At 40.8% G+C, this 14,565-nt stretch overlaps 1 protein-coding gene across 1 annotated transcript; it reads right to left on the bottom strand.

Moving 5' to 3' along the window:
* Positions 1–8,856: 8,856 nt before the first annotated feature.
* LOC123399119 lies at positions 8,857–11,417 on the bottom strand. The gene has a single exon (XM_045093542.1). The coding sequence runs from the start codon at positions 11,415–11,417 to the stop codon at positions 8,970–8,972; it is 2,448 nt and encodes an 815-aa protein (XP_044949477.1). The 3' UTR covers positions 8,857–8,969.
* Between the last annotated feature and the right edge of the window lie 3,148 nt (positions 11,418–14,565).

The following is a 14,565-nucleotide window of genomic DNA, read 5'->3' as shown; positions in this document are numbered from 1 at the left end:
GACAGGCGTTGCCTCCGTTAGGGGTTAACGGAGGCTTTGCCGTCTGCCTCTTCCTTTATCTTTGCCGTCTGCCTCCCCCTTTATCTTTGCCGTCTGCCTCCTCCTCCCCCCTCCACTCTTTGTCGTCTTCCTTCCCCTCCATCTTTGTCGTCTGCCTACTCCTCCCCTCCCCCCTCCACTCTTTGTCGTCTGCCTCTCCCCCCCTCCACTCTTTGCCGTCTGCCTCTCCACCCCTCCACTCTTTGCCGTCTGCCTCCTCCCCCCCTCTGCGCCCTCTTCTTTGCCGTCTGCCCACCCTGGAGGCTGACGGCAAAGATCCTATATACACACCCCAGGATGCACATCTGGGTGCCATGTGGCAACTTTGCCATCTGCAAGCTGATGGCACAAGTCTTTGCCATCAGCTGGCAGACGGCAAAGAGCCCATATAGTACCTGTTTTTTTTGTTTTATATTATTTCACAGCACATATATATATATATATATATTTGGCAACACATTTATATAATTCACCACACATATATGATATATAGTTCACCACACATATACTTGCCAACACATATATATAATTCACCACACATATATGATATACATATAAATCAATGTACATCCCCATATATCGGAAGAACCAACATACAAAGTATTGCACTGTTTATCCATATATACATATACATATAGTTCGACATTGTTCATCAACTCAAATAAAAACAAGATAATATACATATAAAGTTCATCCATCGACATTGTTCAACTCCATGAATGCCAGCTTCCATGCATGTAGTATATCCAATCTGCAAAAATGTGAATAAGAAAGTCAGAAGAAGAACAAAATATGATGTTTTTCAGCTAATTATGTCATTTTTAGCGGAAAACAAGCTAAGAATATAATATTCATGAGCTAACCAAGGTTCTTATGCCATTTTTAGCTTATTATGGCATTTTGGAGCTAAATGGGTTAATTAAAGCAAGGATAATATGAAAGAGGAGAAGAAAGAGGAGGAGGAGGAGAAGAAGAAGAAATCAAGCAGAAGGAGGAGAAGGAGGAGGAGGAGAAGGACAAGAAGGTCCTTGGCCTTCTCCTCCTCCTCCTCCTCCTTATCCTTCTTCTCTTCTTCTTCTTCTTCTTCTTCTTCTTCTTGTTTCTTTTCATTTTGCCTATTTCTTCTCCTCTTCTCCTCTTGTTGGAGCTAAATTACCTAATGTCTTCCCATCTATGTCGAACAATGTACCAAAAATAGCCTCTCCGATATTCTTTTCAGTGTGCATCATGTCGATATTGTGTGGAAGAAGGAGGTGTTTAAAGTAAGGCAGATCCCAGAAGCATGGCTTGTGAGTCCAGGCGTGTTTTGAATTATACCCCTTGAAATACCCTGGACGCTCTGGATCAGGCTCGAGGGCGTTTAACTGATCCAGGATCAGTTGGCCTGTGAACGGAGGTGGTGCCAAGTTTTTGACAACTTTACCTTTGGTAAAGTTCTTCTTGTCTTTTCTAAACTGATGGTCAGGATTCAGGAATTGTCTATGCAAGTCAAAGCAAGAATACTTCCGACCCTCCTGCAACCAATGAAACTGAAGAGCTGCCTTGCATTGGGGGCATGGGAACCTTCCATGCACACACCATCCAGAGAATACTACTGATAATTTACTAGGGCATGTTCTTATATGTGTAACTTATCTACATCAAATGTGAGCTCATTTCATTTATCCAATTCCTCTCAATAATTTTTACAAGTTTCTGTCCATAGAAGAGCATTGTGAAGGAAGTGCCACTTTGGCATGTCCAAATGGTATAAAAACGTACAATACTTTCCTATGCCCAAATCACCATCCTCCACCAAATTGTAGATCAATCCAAGCATTCATTTGAGCCCAGATTCAACATCCGTATTTTTGCCAAGTGTGGTACTTTGCAAACCAAGTGCCACCTAGACTCCTTCATTTGAGCTAAAAATTTGCCAAGACAGTCTCCTTAGTAGACGATCATCCTCACTCAAAAATCAGGCCCATTGGCCTTGTGAATTTCCCCCACCGCTAATCAAACACTTGGCTGTTAATTCATGTTTGAGCTTATTTCAGTCTTCTCGTGAGATTTTTCTATTGTATTATTCTTACTAACACCTAACGGGGGAGTGATAAACCCACCAGACATGCCTAGACTTCCCAGAACGCGCGACAATGTCACAGTCACGCGGTGACCACGCGGTTGGCATGCTCGTTTACACGCTCTGGAGTTGGGGCCCTCAGACACCATCCAAACCTCGATGTCTTGCCACCACACCATGTATCTATGATTAAATGGATACTTATGTACCTAAACATGAATTTTGGGAAAAATAAAGAGTAAAGTATAATGCAGCTGCAGTTCAAATTTGACGTGCTTCCATCTCAATCGGTGGAAATTTGTCTTTTTCAGGAGCGGTGGATAAAAGATTTTGAGACCCAACAATTAGGTCAATTGTGCATTAAATATGGACTAGTATTTTAGAAAACTGATTTTGTACAATTTTGCAACAAAATATGGTAGATCCTTCACAAAAAAATTGGGCATTAGAAAAATGGAAAATGCATTTTTCGTCCAAAGAAAATGAAAACTTCCTTAGGCAACATTGTTTTCCATTCCAATATGCACCATTGTGCATAATATGAGATTATTTGAACAAACTATGCAATGAATGTGGTCATAAGATTGATCATTTGGCTTGAAAGCCATGAATCTTCACACATGATAACTCATTTCTAAGAATATTTTTTTAAAATAATTGTCATATTACAAGTTTATTATTTTACCTGATAACTTTGTCACATATAATGACACAATGTGAAAGTTTTCCATTTTTTTGATTTGTTTTGAATTTTTCATGCCCATTTCAATATGCGGTAAAAACGGCGGGTATAACCGTTCCTACCTAGTGGTTGAATTATGGAAAACTTTCGGTGTTTCTCTGATTAAATAGATACTTCTATACCTAAAAATTCATTTTGGAAAACATAAAGAGCAAACTATAAGATAGCTGCAGTTCAAATTTGATCCGCTTCCACATGAACCGGCGAAAATTTGTCTTTTTTACAAGAGGTGGATAAAAGCTTTTGACACCCAACCATTTGGTCAATTGTATATTAAATATGTCCTAGTATTTTAGAAAAATGATTTGGTCCAATTTCGCAACAAATATATGGTAGTTTCTTCACAAAAAACTCATTTTGGGTACTCGAAAAATGAAAAATGAATTTTGCGTCCAAAGAAAATGAGAACTTCCTTAGCAAACATTGTTTTCCATTCCAATACGCACCCCTGTGCACAATATGAGATCATTTGAACAAACTATGCCATGAATTTAGCGATAAGATTGATCATTTGGTTTGAAAGCAATGAATCTTCACACATGATAGCTCATTTCTAAGAACACTTTTTAAAAATAATTGCTATATTACAAGTTTATTATTTTACCTGATAACTTTGTCACATATAATGACACAATGCGAAGGTTTTGCATTTACTTGGTATCAGTATTTTATATGTATCAGTAATTATATGGAGAAGATCCATAGGTTCAACATAATTTCAAGAGCATAAGGAGAATATCCATAGGTTCAACATAATTTCAAGATCATAAGGAGAAGATCCATAGGTTCACCATAGCAGTACATAAGTTCAATATCATAAAAGTGCAGATGCACTTGGATAAATAGTCAAATATGAACTCAGTTTTATAGGTTCAAAGAGCAATTGTTTTTTTATAGGGGAAAGGAAATAACAAAAAGTTGTTTGTTTTGTGAGAAAGGGTTCCTTTTTCATATACTTTCCCTCAATAAATAAAAAATTCAAAACAAAAACCGCTACTATTCAGATAAGAATGACACAACTGCAGTTTTACATTAAGGACGTACCCAAATTCTCGTAGTGGGCCAGCCCATCGTCGTACTTGAAGAATCCATTCATGCCCAATGCTTACATCACTAGTGGGGACAGGGCCTATAGACCCGGCCCGTAAGGGGCTTTAGTCCCGGTTCACCAACCGGGACCAAAGAGGCGGGACTAAAGGCCTAACCTTTAGTCCCGGCCCTATTCCAAGCCGGGACCAAAGGTGCTCGACGTGGGCGCCTCGGAGCGCCCTCAGGGGAAGGCCCTTTAGTCCCGGGTCTTAACACGGACCGGGACTAAAGGATCCGTCTATTTATTTTGTTTGTTTGACCCCAAAAGGTACCTTATTTATTTATATTTCAAATTTTATTTTTGAATATTCTTTGATTTGTTTTTAAGTTTTATTTCAATTTTTAAATCTTTGATTTATTTGACAATTTAATCTCTAATCACCCATCCTCACTGCTCTAGCGTAGATTACTCATTTCAAATCGTCTAACTTCTCGGCCGGTCACCCCTCCTTTCAGTGCTTCAGCCCGAGCACGCTTAACTTCCTAGTTCTATCGCCCCTAGTTGCCAAGTTTGCACTTGTTGTTCTCCTGACAATAGTAAGCTATCAATCCTAAACAACCTAGGTTTGATGTCATGTCACATGATTTAATTTTTTGAATTCAAACAATTATTAAAATAAACAAAATAAGTAATAATAATAATGAATTTCAATGAGAACAACCTAAAGATTTTAAATAAAATTATTTTTTCTTATTTTTATGGAAAAAACTTCTTTTTGCCATAACTTTTTTTACATTTGGAATTTTGAGCATCTGAGAAAACTTCACCGGGCAAGCCCCGGTGAAATCGATTCCCAATTTTCTCTAGTTTTTTTTATATATTAAACTTTTTTTACATCGTATGCAAAAGTTATGGCCGTTTTACATTTTTCCCTTTTTTGAAGAAACGGTCAAAATTCATATCTCAAAATTTGTATACCAACTAGGCACTAAAACCTAACTACATCTCAAAGGATTTTATTTTTTGAAGATTTTAGCATTTTTGTTTATTTTCTACAAAACTAAAAAAGACGGTCCAGGGAGGGTAGAGTTTGAAAATTTCAGAATCCCCTTCAGCCAAGAGTCCAATCATACCCGTCGACTACATTTGCTAGCACCGTCCCCGCCAGAATCACAACTAAGGTTAACCAAGCCAGATTTAACCCTTTCTAACTTTATTTGCTATGTTGAGCCAAATGACCCTGAAATTGAAAAGAACTATAATGAACTCTGAAAATGTTGAAACTTGGCATGGTATCATCATTTCATCAACATAGCTTGTGTTAAAAAGTTGAGAGGGTTACGACAAAAACTGGATGCACTTCGTGTACAAACTGGACCATCTCCTTCGAAGTATCACGGTTTCGGACGAAAACCCATCTGCTAGAAAGATATATTATTTTTTACTTATTTCAACTTTAGACATTGTATGCATTTTGTGCATTCAATATAAACCATTCAAAACCACATCCTAAATTTCGACCCTTTATAACTTCATTTGCTATTTTTCATGCATTTAATGATTTTTTGACCTAAATGACCTTGAAATTGAAAAGCCCGACAAATGAACTCTGAAAAGGTTGAAACTTGGCATCGTATCATCATCTCTCCCACATAGCATGTGCTAAAAAGTTGAGAGGGTTACGTCAAAAACTGGATGCACTTCGTGTACAAAATGAACAATCTCTTTCGAAGTATCAGGGTTTCGAACGAAAACTCATCTATTGCAAAGGGATTTCATTTTTTCGAACTTATTTGAACTCCATACTTTTTGTGTGTTTAAAATACACCATTTAAAGCCACATCATAAATTTTCAATATTTTCTGACTTCATTTGGTATTTTTCATGCATTTACTTACTTTTTTGAGCTAATTGACCCTGAAATTGAAAAGCACCACAAGTGAACTCTGAAAAGGTTGAAAGTTAGCATGGTATCATAGTTTCACCCACATGGCATGTGCTAAAAAGTTGAGAGAGTTACGATAAAAACTAGATGCACTTCGTGTACAAACTGGATCATCCTTCGAAGTATCAAGGTTTGAGACGAAAACCCATCTGCTACAAAGGCATTTTATTAAAATGATTTTAATTCCATACTTTTTATGCATTCAATATGCACCATACTATAACATGTTAAAATCTACAGAAAGTACTAACAAAAAATAATAAAGAACAACAATTAAATGGCTAAAACAACTATATAAGCAAAACAATATTGTTTTAATTAAAATCTAAATTTAAATTATTCTAAAAATAACCAAATAAATCTTACTGTGATAACAATCTAACAGATGACTAGGAGAAAAAAGAATTAAATTAAAAACTATTTGTAAACTCAAGTTATTCACAATTTGGGTTTGAAGAAAATTTGAACAAATTCAAATGTAAACCATTCAAATTTAAAAACTAATTGCACAAACAAAAACTAGACAAAATTTTGAATCTAATGCAAAAAGAATCACTCAAAAAAATTAAATATCCTAAAAGATATAAGCAATTTAAAACAGAAACTACAAACAGAAATAAAATTTAAAAACAGGAAAAAATAAAAATACAAAACCCCTTTAGTCCCGGTTCGTGTCTCGAACCGGGACTAAAGGTCTACCCTTTAGTCCCGGTACTAAAGCCTCCAAACCCTTTAGTCCCGGTTCGAGACACGAACCGGGACTAAAGGTCCCTTTTGAACCGGGAATAAAGACCGACCGGCGCCCTTGTCGTTCGAACCGGGACAAATGCTAACATTAGTCCCGGTTCGTAATGGAACCGGGACTAATGTGTAAATTGAGCTGGGACGGAAGCCCTTTTTTCTACTAGTGCATACTTTTTTTTGGTGTATGGTGAAGTAACTATTGTACTACATTGCTTGGCATGCCCTCGTCTCGCCTCTAGCTCTCCGCTAATGGCCTGGCCCAACATTGTAGCTCCTTAGAGCAGTTTTGGAAAGGTTGCATGGACAGGTTTTGATCGGTTTTAAAACCTTCTCTGCGGTTTATTCTTCTTCCATGTTTCAATGTGATTTCCGTAACGATCTCATCTTTTTCTCAAATTGGTTTCTTTTTCTCTGTATGTCTTTTCTCTTTGTTCTTCATTTTTCAAATACATGTTAATGTTTTTTATACATGTTGAATATTTTCTTAAAACATGTTGAATACTTTTCTAAAATACGTGTTGAACATTTATCAATTCACATTGATGAAAATATGTAACACAAAACTTTTATTTATTAATGTGAAAAGCATTTTTTTAATGTTTAGACATTTTTTAAAACGCCATGAACATTTTTCTCAATGGTACGAAGTAGTATATTAAATTGTGTAAGAATTTTTCAAACATCTCATGAACATATTTTTTAAACCCATGAATATATTTTTTTTAGAAAAGGAGGTTTGCCTCCGGCCTCTGCATCAGGGCGATGCATCCAACCATTTTATTTAATGAAACGAAGCAAACATTCAGCGGTTCCGAACCAGGTCCAAAATAACAGAAAATTACATAAATGGATAATAAAAAGCCACAACCGGCTACAAATATAGGCCTAGATGCCTAATCATCTATCCTATTAGTGGACCGCCATCCAAACCGGTTGTATATATCTCGTGCTACCATCTCTCATCGGATAGACCAGGTAACCAAAGGCTCCCTGATTTTCACAGGTGTGAGTAACGACCATATACGGATCCACGCCGATGCCGTGTGGAGTACCTGCAAGAAATTGACATTTGATAATCTGTTAAAGTTCACATCATTTCTGCAATTCCAAATAGCCCAGATCAATGCACATGCTCCTATACGAATATGTGTGGCAATATACATGTTTACCCCATTTAGCCACGTCCCAAACAACGTATCAATGCTATCCGGTGGTGTAATGTTGAAAGCTATATGGACTGTTTGCCATAGAATTTTAGCAAGTGGGCAATGAAGAAAAAGGTGTTTGATAGTCTTCTCATGATCAGAGAAGGAACAACGTTTATCCCCGCCCCCCAATTTCTCTTAGCCAAATTATCTCTGGTTAGAATCACCTTCTTATGGACAAACCACATGAAAATTTTGATCCGTAAAGGGACTTTAACTTTCCAGATATTATTGGACTTGGGAATAGTAGATGTATTTATGAAGCTTAAATACATGGACTTCACAGAAAACACTCCATTGGGCATTAGCTTCCAATGAAACTTGTCCGCCTCCTCCGATAAGCAGAGATCCATGAGTCTTGTAACTAAATGCAGCCATGCATCCCATCTATGTCCTATCAATGCTCTCCGGAACTGAATATTCAGAGGATTAGACTGTAATATTATGGCAACGTATGGGTCCTTACGTTGAACAATATTATAGATAGATGGATAGTGTATGGCTAGAGGCAAGTCCCCCATCCATGTATCCTCCCAGAATCTAGTTGACTTCCCATCACCTACAACAAATCTTGATTTTTGAAAGAAGGTTGTTCTCACTGACATCAAGCCTTTCCAAAATGCTGAATCATTGGGATTTAGTAGCACCTGAGCTAGAGTTTTAGTTTGTAGGTACTTATTACGCAAAATTTATACCCACATAACCTCCGTCTCCATAGAAAGTCTGAACAGCCATTTGCTTAGCAGACATCTATTCTTTACCTCTAAATTTTCAATTCCCAACCCTCCCTGATCTTTAGGCCTGCAAATAATATCCCACCTAGTAAGTCGGTATTTTTTCTTAATTTAGTCACTTTGCGAGAAGAACCGAGATCTATAAAAGTCTAATCTTTTTCGTACCCTGACTGGTACAAGAAAGAAGAAGGAAAGAAGGAACACATTGGCATGCTCGTGAGAACCGAGTTAATAAATTGTTAATGAAGCACACGACATTGGAATATATATATATATATATATATATATATATATATATATATATATTATTGTATGTCATTTTCAAATCAAGGAATTGAAAGTGTATGTACTGAAATGAAACACATGACAAACTTCTTAGTAGCACACCACACCACACCACACCAATCAACATGAAACAACACAAAAGGTAGTGAATTGAAACACATAACTAGCTAGGACTCATACGACTTAAACATCACCAGGGGTGTTAGGCATGGCAGCCTCTGGCCGGCTAATGAACCCGAGGTGGGTGAGTAACGCCCACAGAAGTGTTATCAGCTCGCCACCCCGTGCAATGGCCTCGGCATGGGCGGCGACATTGTCCGACGGGGCGGCATAGAGTATCATCTCAGACCAGAATTCTGCGAGGAGCTCCCATGCCACCTCTTCTCCTTCATTTCCCGCCAGCTCCACCAGCTTCTTCCCGAGCTCCGCACCATTCTTGAGCAGGTCGTGTGCCTCTTCAGACCCGGCACTCAGCGCCTGGACCAGCGCTTCAGGACTCAATGACGCCTGCCCGGTGTTGCCGGATGCCGCGAGTGCGCGCTTGGCTTTTTTCTTGATGCCCTTGTACAAGCTTTTGCACCACTCGTTGTTGTCGGGGAGTAGATCTGGGACATAGGCTACCAAGTAGGCACAATAGCGTGACAAGTGTGTGGCGGCAATCTCATTAGCAGAGTCAGCCTGGCGGAGTGGCTCCGATGTTCTCACTTCAAGGATGCTCGTGGCAATGTGGGCCACAAGCATGGTATCAGCTACACCTTTGACGCCATTCGATGTTGAGAGCGGATTGTTGTCGGCCTGCAGTTGTAGCCTTGTACAAAGGGATGCCACGCCATTGCTTCTGTTCTTCCAATTGGGGCTTCTAAGTGGCTTGAGGAGAGCTGCCTTCACTGCTCTTGGTACCTTCTTCCTGTGAAGCAGTGGGATGAGGCGTCCGAGAAGAGGCACTGGGGTTGTGCTTGGGTGGAGTGCCAAGACTGAGCATTGGTTCATTTTGTCCACCCAATGATTTAGCAGCTTGCATTTTCTACGCAGCACAAGGCTAAGCATCTTCTTCTTCCAATGTGATTTCTGCCACAAAGAAGCATGCCTAACATAGGAGCAGATCAGGAATACTTTAGTCCAGTTAGAGCAGATGTAACAAGCAATCTCCCGCACCTCCGAAAGCACAACTAGTGCCGCAAGCAAACCCACTGGGGCAAGATCGAAGAAAATATTTCCATATTGTATCTGGTTCGAAGAACTATAGAAAAAATCTTCATGTTCATTCTGGAACGAAGGATGGAAATTCAGAAAACACTGCATCTGTCCATGATGTGGCCATCCCATAAAAGCATACAGCAAAATCACAACTGTTATGAGCAATAGATATAATAAGCTCAAACCCATGGTTAGAAGTGAAATAGATATGCTCAAAATGGGTAGCCAACTGCTTGAATATGAGGTTGGGAGAGATGAATAATAATAATCATGAAGGAAAGAAAGCTCATGTGCAATCATCCCAAGTGGTCTTTCATCATCAACATCCTGGAGCAACACGTGTGACAATAAGTTATGGGCCTTGATGAAACCAAACTCAGCAATTGTATGCCTTGTAAATCGACATCTTAACAACTTGAACAATGCAAACGAAAAGCATATATCTTTTAGCTGCTTGGTTGAATACCTCGGAAATATATCATCCTCTAACCTCCAAACTTTATCAGTGGTCACTAAATTGTTGTTGTCTATCCCTGTCCCATCAGCTTGGTTAAATAACCATTTGATACTATAACCATGAGGCTCCTTCTGTACCAATGTTGTGTCCTCTCCCGTAACTATGAGTGGAGGAAGGGAATGCTCACTTGTTAGCTTGGCTTTTAGTTGCTCCATGTATCCAACAATGAAATGAGGATTGCGCCCAAATGCTAATGACCTGCTTGCCCCATACCAAGCATAATATTTGAGAAGTAGCTTGGCAATGAGAAGAGAAAACAATGGAAGAACCGGTAATCCATTTGCAAGATCCATATGCTTTATGGACCATTGTCTCGTTGAATAATATCCCCCTCCTAGGTAGTACACGACAATGTACGAGGTCCATATTGCTTGAACAAGCAGTACAGTGCCAGGAAGGGTAATGTTTAGTCCTTTGTTGTCATCACCAGCAACTATTGTAGTGGTGTTGGCGCCAGCAATCTGAACAAGACTAGCCCATACGAACACAGTGTAAATGTGGCTACGTGTACTGCACCACCCTGGTATTATGTGTGCATCGGAGGAAATAGTGACAACACCTAGATTACTATCGACGGTAGAGACAACATAGGAGAGGATGGGCACGAACAAGGTGGTGGCACCAAGGAAGAGGAAGCTGGTAAGTGGATGGTGACGGTAGCGCTGACCATAGGCACCGATCCCAACAATAACTCCTATCACGATGGTGCTGGCCACCAGCAGAGCGTTCACTCTCATCAACTGCCCATCTATGTGCTTAGAGAAGTCAGTGATTGCTTGGTCGGAGCAGTTTCCGACGCCCATAATCTGCTTAACACACATATCAAATTCAAACATCAGTACAAGTTGAAGATGTTGACAAACACGCAAAAAGAATACAACCATTCGTCCAATGATGCTATGCTGCAATGTAAGCATTCAATTGATTCACTGATAGAACAACATTAAGACCAAACTAGCTCATAGATTCTTGTACTAAAGGAAATGATAAGCTTACACAAGGGTGGCAATCGGACTGCTGGAGTACCAGAGTATTGTTTCCTTGAGCGTCGGTTTTCAACCATGCGTGCTACGAGGTCATGGAAATATGTGTGTTATCTATTGCTACTAGCAGTCCATCCTGACATTTGCAAATGCACCATTCTCCTGATATAACTAATATATGCCTTTTTTTCCTTTTTGTCTTTTTCATTTTTTCCACTTTTCCTTTGTTCCCTTTATTCCTTGGATCTGGATGCTAGACATGTTCTTTATTCCATGGTTCTTTGTAAAAACAAAAGAGCAAAATAGCTTTGGTACGTATCTGTTCGTCTCACTCACACTTTTTCATGTACTCAAGATTACCTTCACCCGGTGGCTTGGACTACATGTTGCTATGCACAGGAGCTCCATAAGAGTCAGCCCTTGTTGAAATACGCTGCACATCTTTCTCATTCGCTTACGCTTATAAATAAATGTGTTGGTCGGTTAATGCAATTTAATCAAAACGGCACGGAGTGACCAGCCCGGATTTTTTTGAGCTGAAAACAGCTGAGCATTTAAGCATGCAATTCAACATGGCTAAGGAGATCGACGCCTAATTTAAGAAGTGAAATTTTTTAGTGTAGCCTCAATTGATATATGAATCCTCCCTGATCTTCCTTTTTCCTCATGCATGTGAAGATAAAATAAAATCAAAATGTACAATAAATAAACTATTTTTCTGCTGTTTCCAGATAAATATGGTTCTAGTTATGATTGTCCAAATGTATTACCTTTTTGAGTTAGACCAAGTTTTGACCCGCAAATAGAAAAAGGAAAAAAGGGTTTGACCAAGTTCTCAGAACAATGCATCAACGTGTACAAGATGAAATGAAGAGATTGTGAACATATGTTTCATGATTGATCTGAATTCGATGTTATAAATGTTGGTACTTGACGCACATCGTCTCTCATTTGTTAGCACATCAATTTCAATTGCAATGATTCCGCGCGTGGGCAAGATGCCTCTCTCGTTTGTGATATATAAGCCTTGATTAAAGTTATTGCAGCGAGCACCTAGCTTTCTCTTTCGTGTACTGCTAATATACTCACACCTAGCTTTATGTCCGGCTGTGTGAGTGTGACTGTCAAGTGAGCTAAATTTGTGATACTCCCTCCATTCCACAATGTAGTGCGCATGCGTTTTGCGAGATCTAAATTTCACCATAAATTTAACCAATGAGGCCGATTGTGATGGAAGCAAAAGTTATATTATTGAATCCGTATATGAATAAAGTTTTTGATGGTACAGTTTTTCCTTCCGTTGCAATCATCCACATTGATTAAATTCATTGTTTAACTTAAAAATTAAAAACCGAGGACGCACTATATTATGGAATGGAGGGAGTAGAAGCTTTAGACAGTAGGAGAATCATGTGTTCCAAACTCCAAAGTGTGAACAATACGGTATTTGGCACTTTGGCCTCCCTTTGATCGATGCTGTCTTCGGTCCCTGACGTACTCCCTTGTGCCCCGCGCTCCCTCCGCGCCCGCCCAGGCCGCCGTCGCGCCCCGCCCGCCCAGGCCGCCGTCGCGCCCCGCCCCCGCGCTCCCTCCGCGCCCCGGCCGTCGCGCCCCCGCGCCCGCCCAGGCCGCCGTCGCGCCCCTCCCGCCCCGGCCGCCATCGCGCCCCGCCCGCCCAGGCCGCCGTCGCGCCCCGCCCCCACGCCCGCCCCGTCCGCCGCGCCAGCCGCCCCGCCCGCCCCGGCCGCTGCCGCGCCCACCGCGCCCGCCCCGGCCACCGCGTTAGCCGCCCCTCCCCTTCCCTCTCCTGCCGCAGAAGGAGCTCGCCGCGGCGGCGCCGCAGCAGCAGCAGCGCGCGAGCGCCAGCAGCCGGCGCGCGCGGTCCTGGCTGTATTCCGATTTTGAGGGTTCTAGTCTTTGCCCCTGTTTTTCAACCCTTAAAAGTGTCAAAAATGTGCAATTCTCAACCCTTAAAACTGGTTTTTGTTTTAAGGGTTTGAGGGTTCTACTAGACATGCTCTAATCGCCCCCGAGTCGCCTACGTGAGACGACGCGAGGGGGGGGAGGGGAATCTTCACCACCCTGGTATTACTACCAAGATTACATATATTTAACCCAAATGATAATGTCCACACGTGTGACATGTTTGTACTTTGCCCACACGCGTCGATCCACGTTGATTCTGTTTTGCACGAATCCTAAAGGAATTTGTTGAAATTTCAGTGCAACGTAGGCATCATCGTGTTTGTGGGCGTTGGAGAGTTCGACCACACGACCCGGCAGCGCGTGGTAGACATCTACGATGTGTGGGCAAACCAGTTTCTGTCCACACAGTCACCACCTAGTCCACGCGTGTGTGGGCGAACTGTGCTTCGCCCACTTGATGCTCGTCTGTTGCTAGATGGCAACTGTAGTTGTGCGTACGTCGCAACTATGATGGGCAACTATGATTCATTGCTAGATGGCAAGTGCAATTGCGCGTACGTGCCAACCGGATAAGCATACGTGACAACTATGATTAACATACATAGCAATTATGGTTGGACCACATGTGACAACTAGTTAAACACATATGACAACTATCTCCGGATAACTAAAGTGTCATCCCGCAGGTCACTATAGTTAACTAAAACAGAGAGAGTTGTCATGTTTTCTCAACTACATTTGCCATCTCGGGTTACTAAAATTTTCATTCCCGAGGGGTAACTAAAGTTTCATCTCGCGGGTAACTAACTTAGCTGCGTCATGTATGTGAGAAGATATGCTCCGTGCCACACGCGGGGATGGGAATGAATAATACTTGTTTGGAGTGTGGTCCGAAGTAGTTGCGCCTACACGCGTTTTTGAACCGAACCGGCTCCTCTTTCGTACATGACATGTTTAACAGCCATGGGCTTTAGAACATAACCAATATAACTCCAAGATAATCTTCCTTGCCCTTGTGAAACAAAGAGAGAATCGACTCAAGGGCGTGTGATGTGACTTGTGATATAGGCCTTCCGACCGCTTTTAACAAGATAATTAAGCTACTGTAATTTAATTTGTGGTAGCTTTAGAAACACCATCTATACTACTAGTAAAT

Source organism: Hordeum vulgare, chromosome 5H, assembly GCF_904849725.1.
Source record: "Hordeum vulgare subsp. vulgare chromosome 5H, MorexV3_pseudomolecules_assembly, whole genome shotgun sequence".
In the NCBI taxonomy this organism is placed as follows: Eukaryota; Viridiplantae; Streptophyta; class Magnoliopsida; order Poales; family Poaceae; genus Hordeum; species Hordeum vulgare.
The sequence above is the reverse complement of the archived record's forward strand: the minus strand, read 5'-3'. Positions and strand labels throughout refer to the sequence as shown.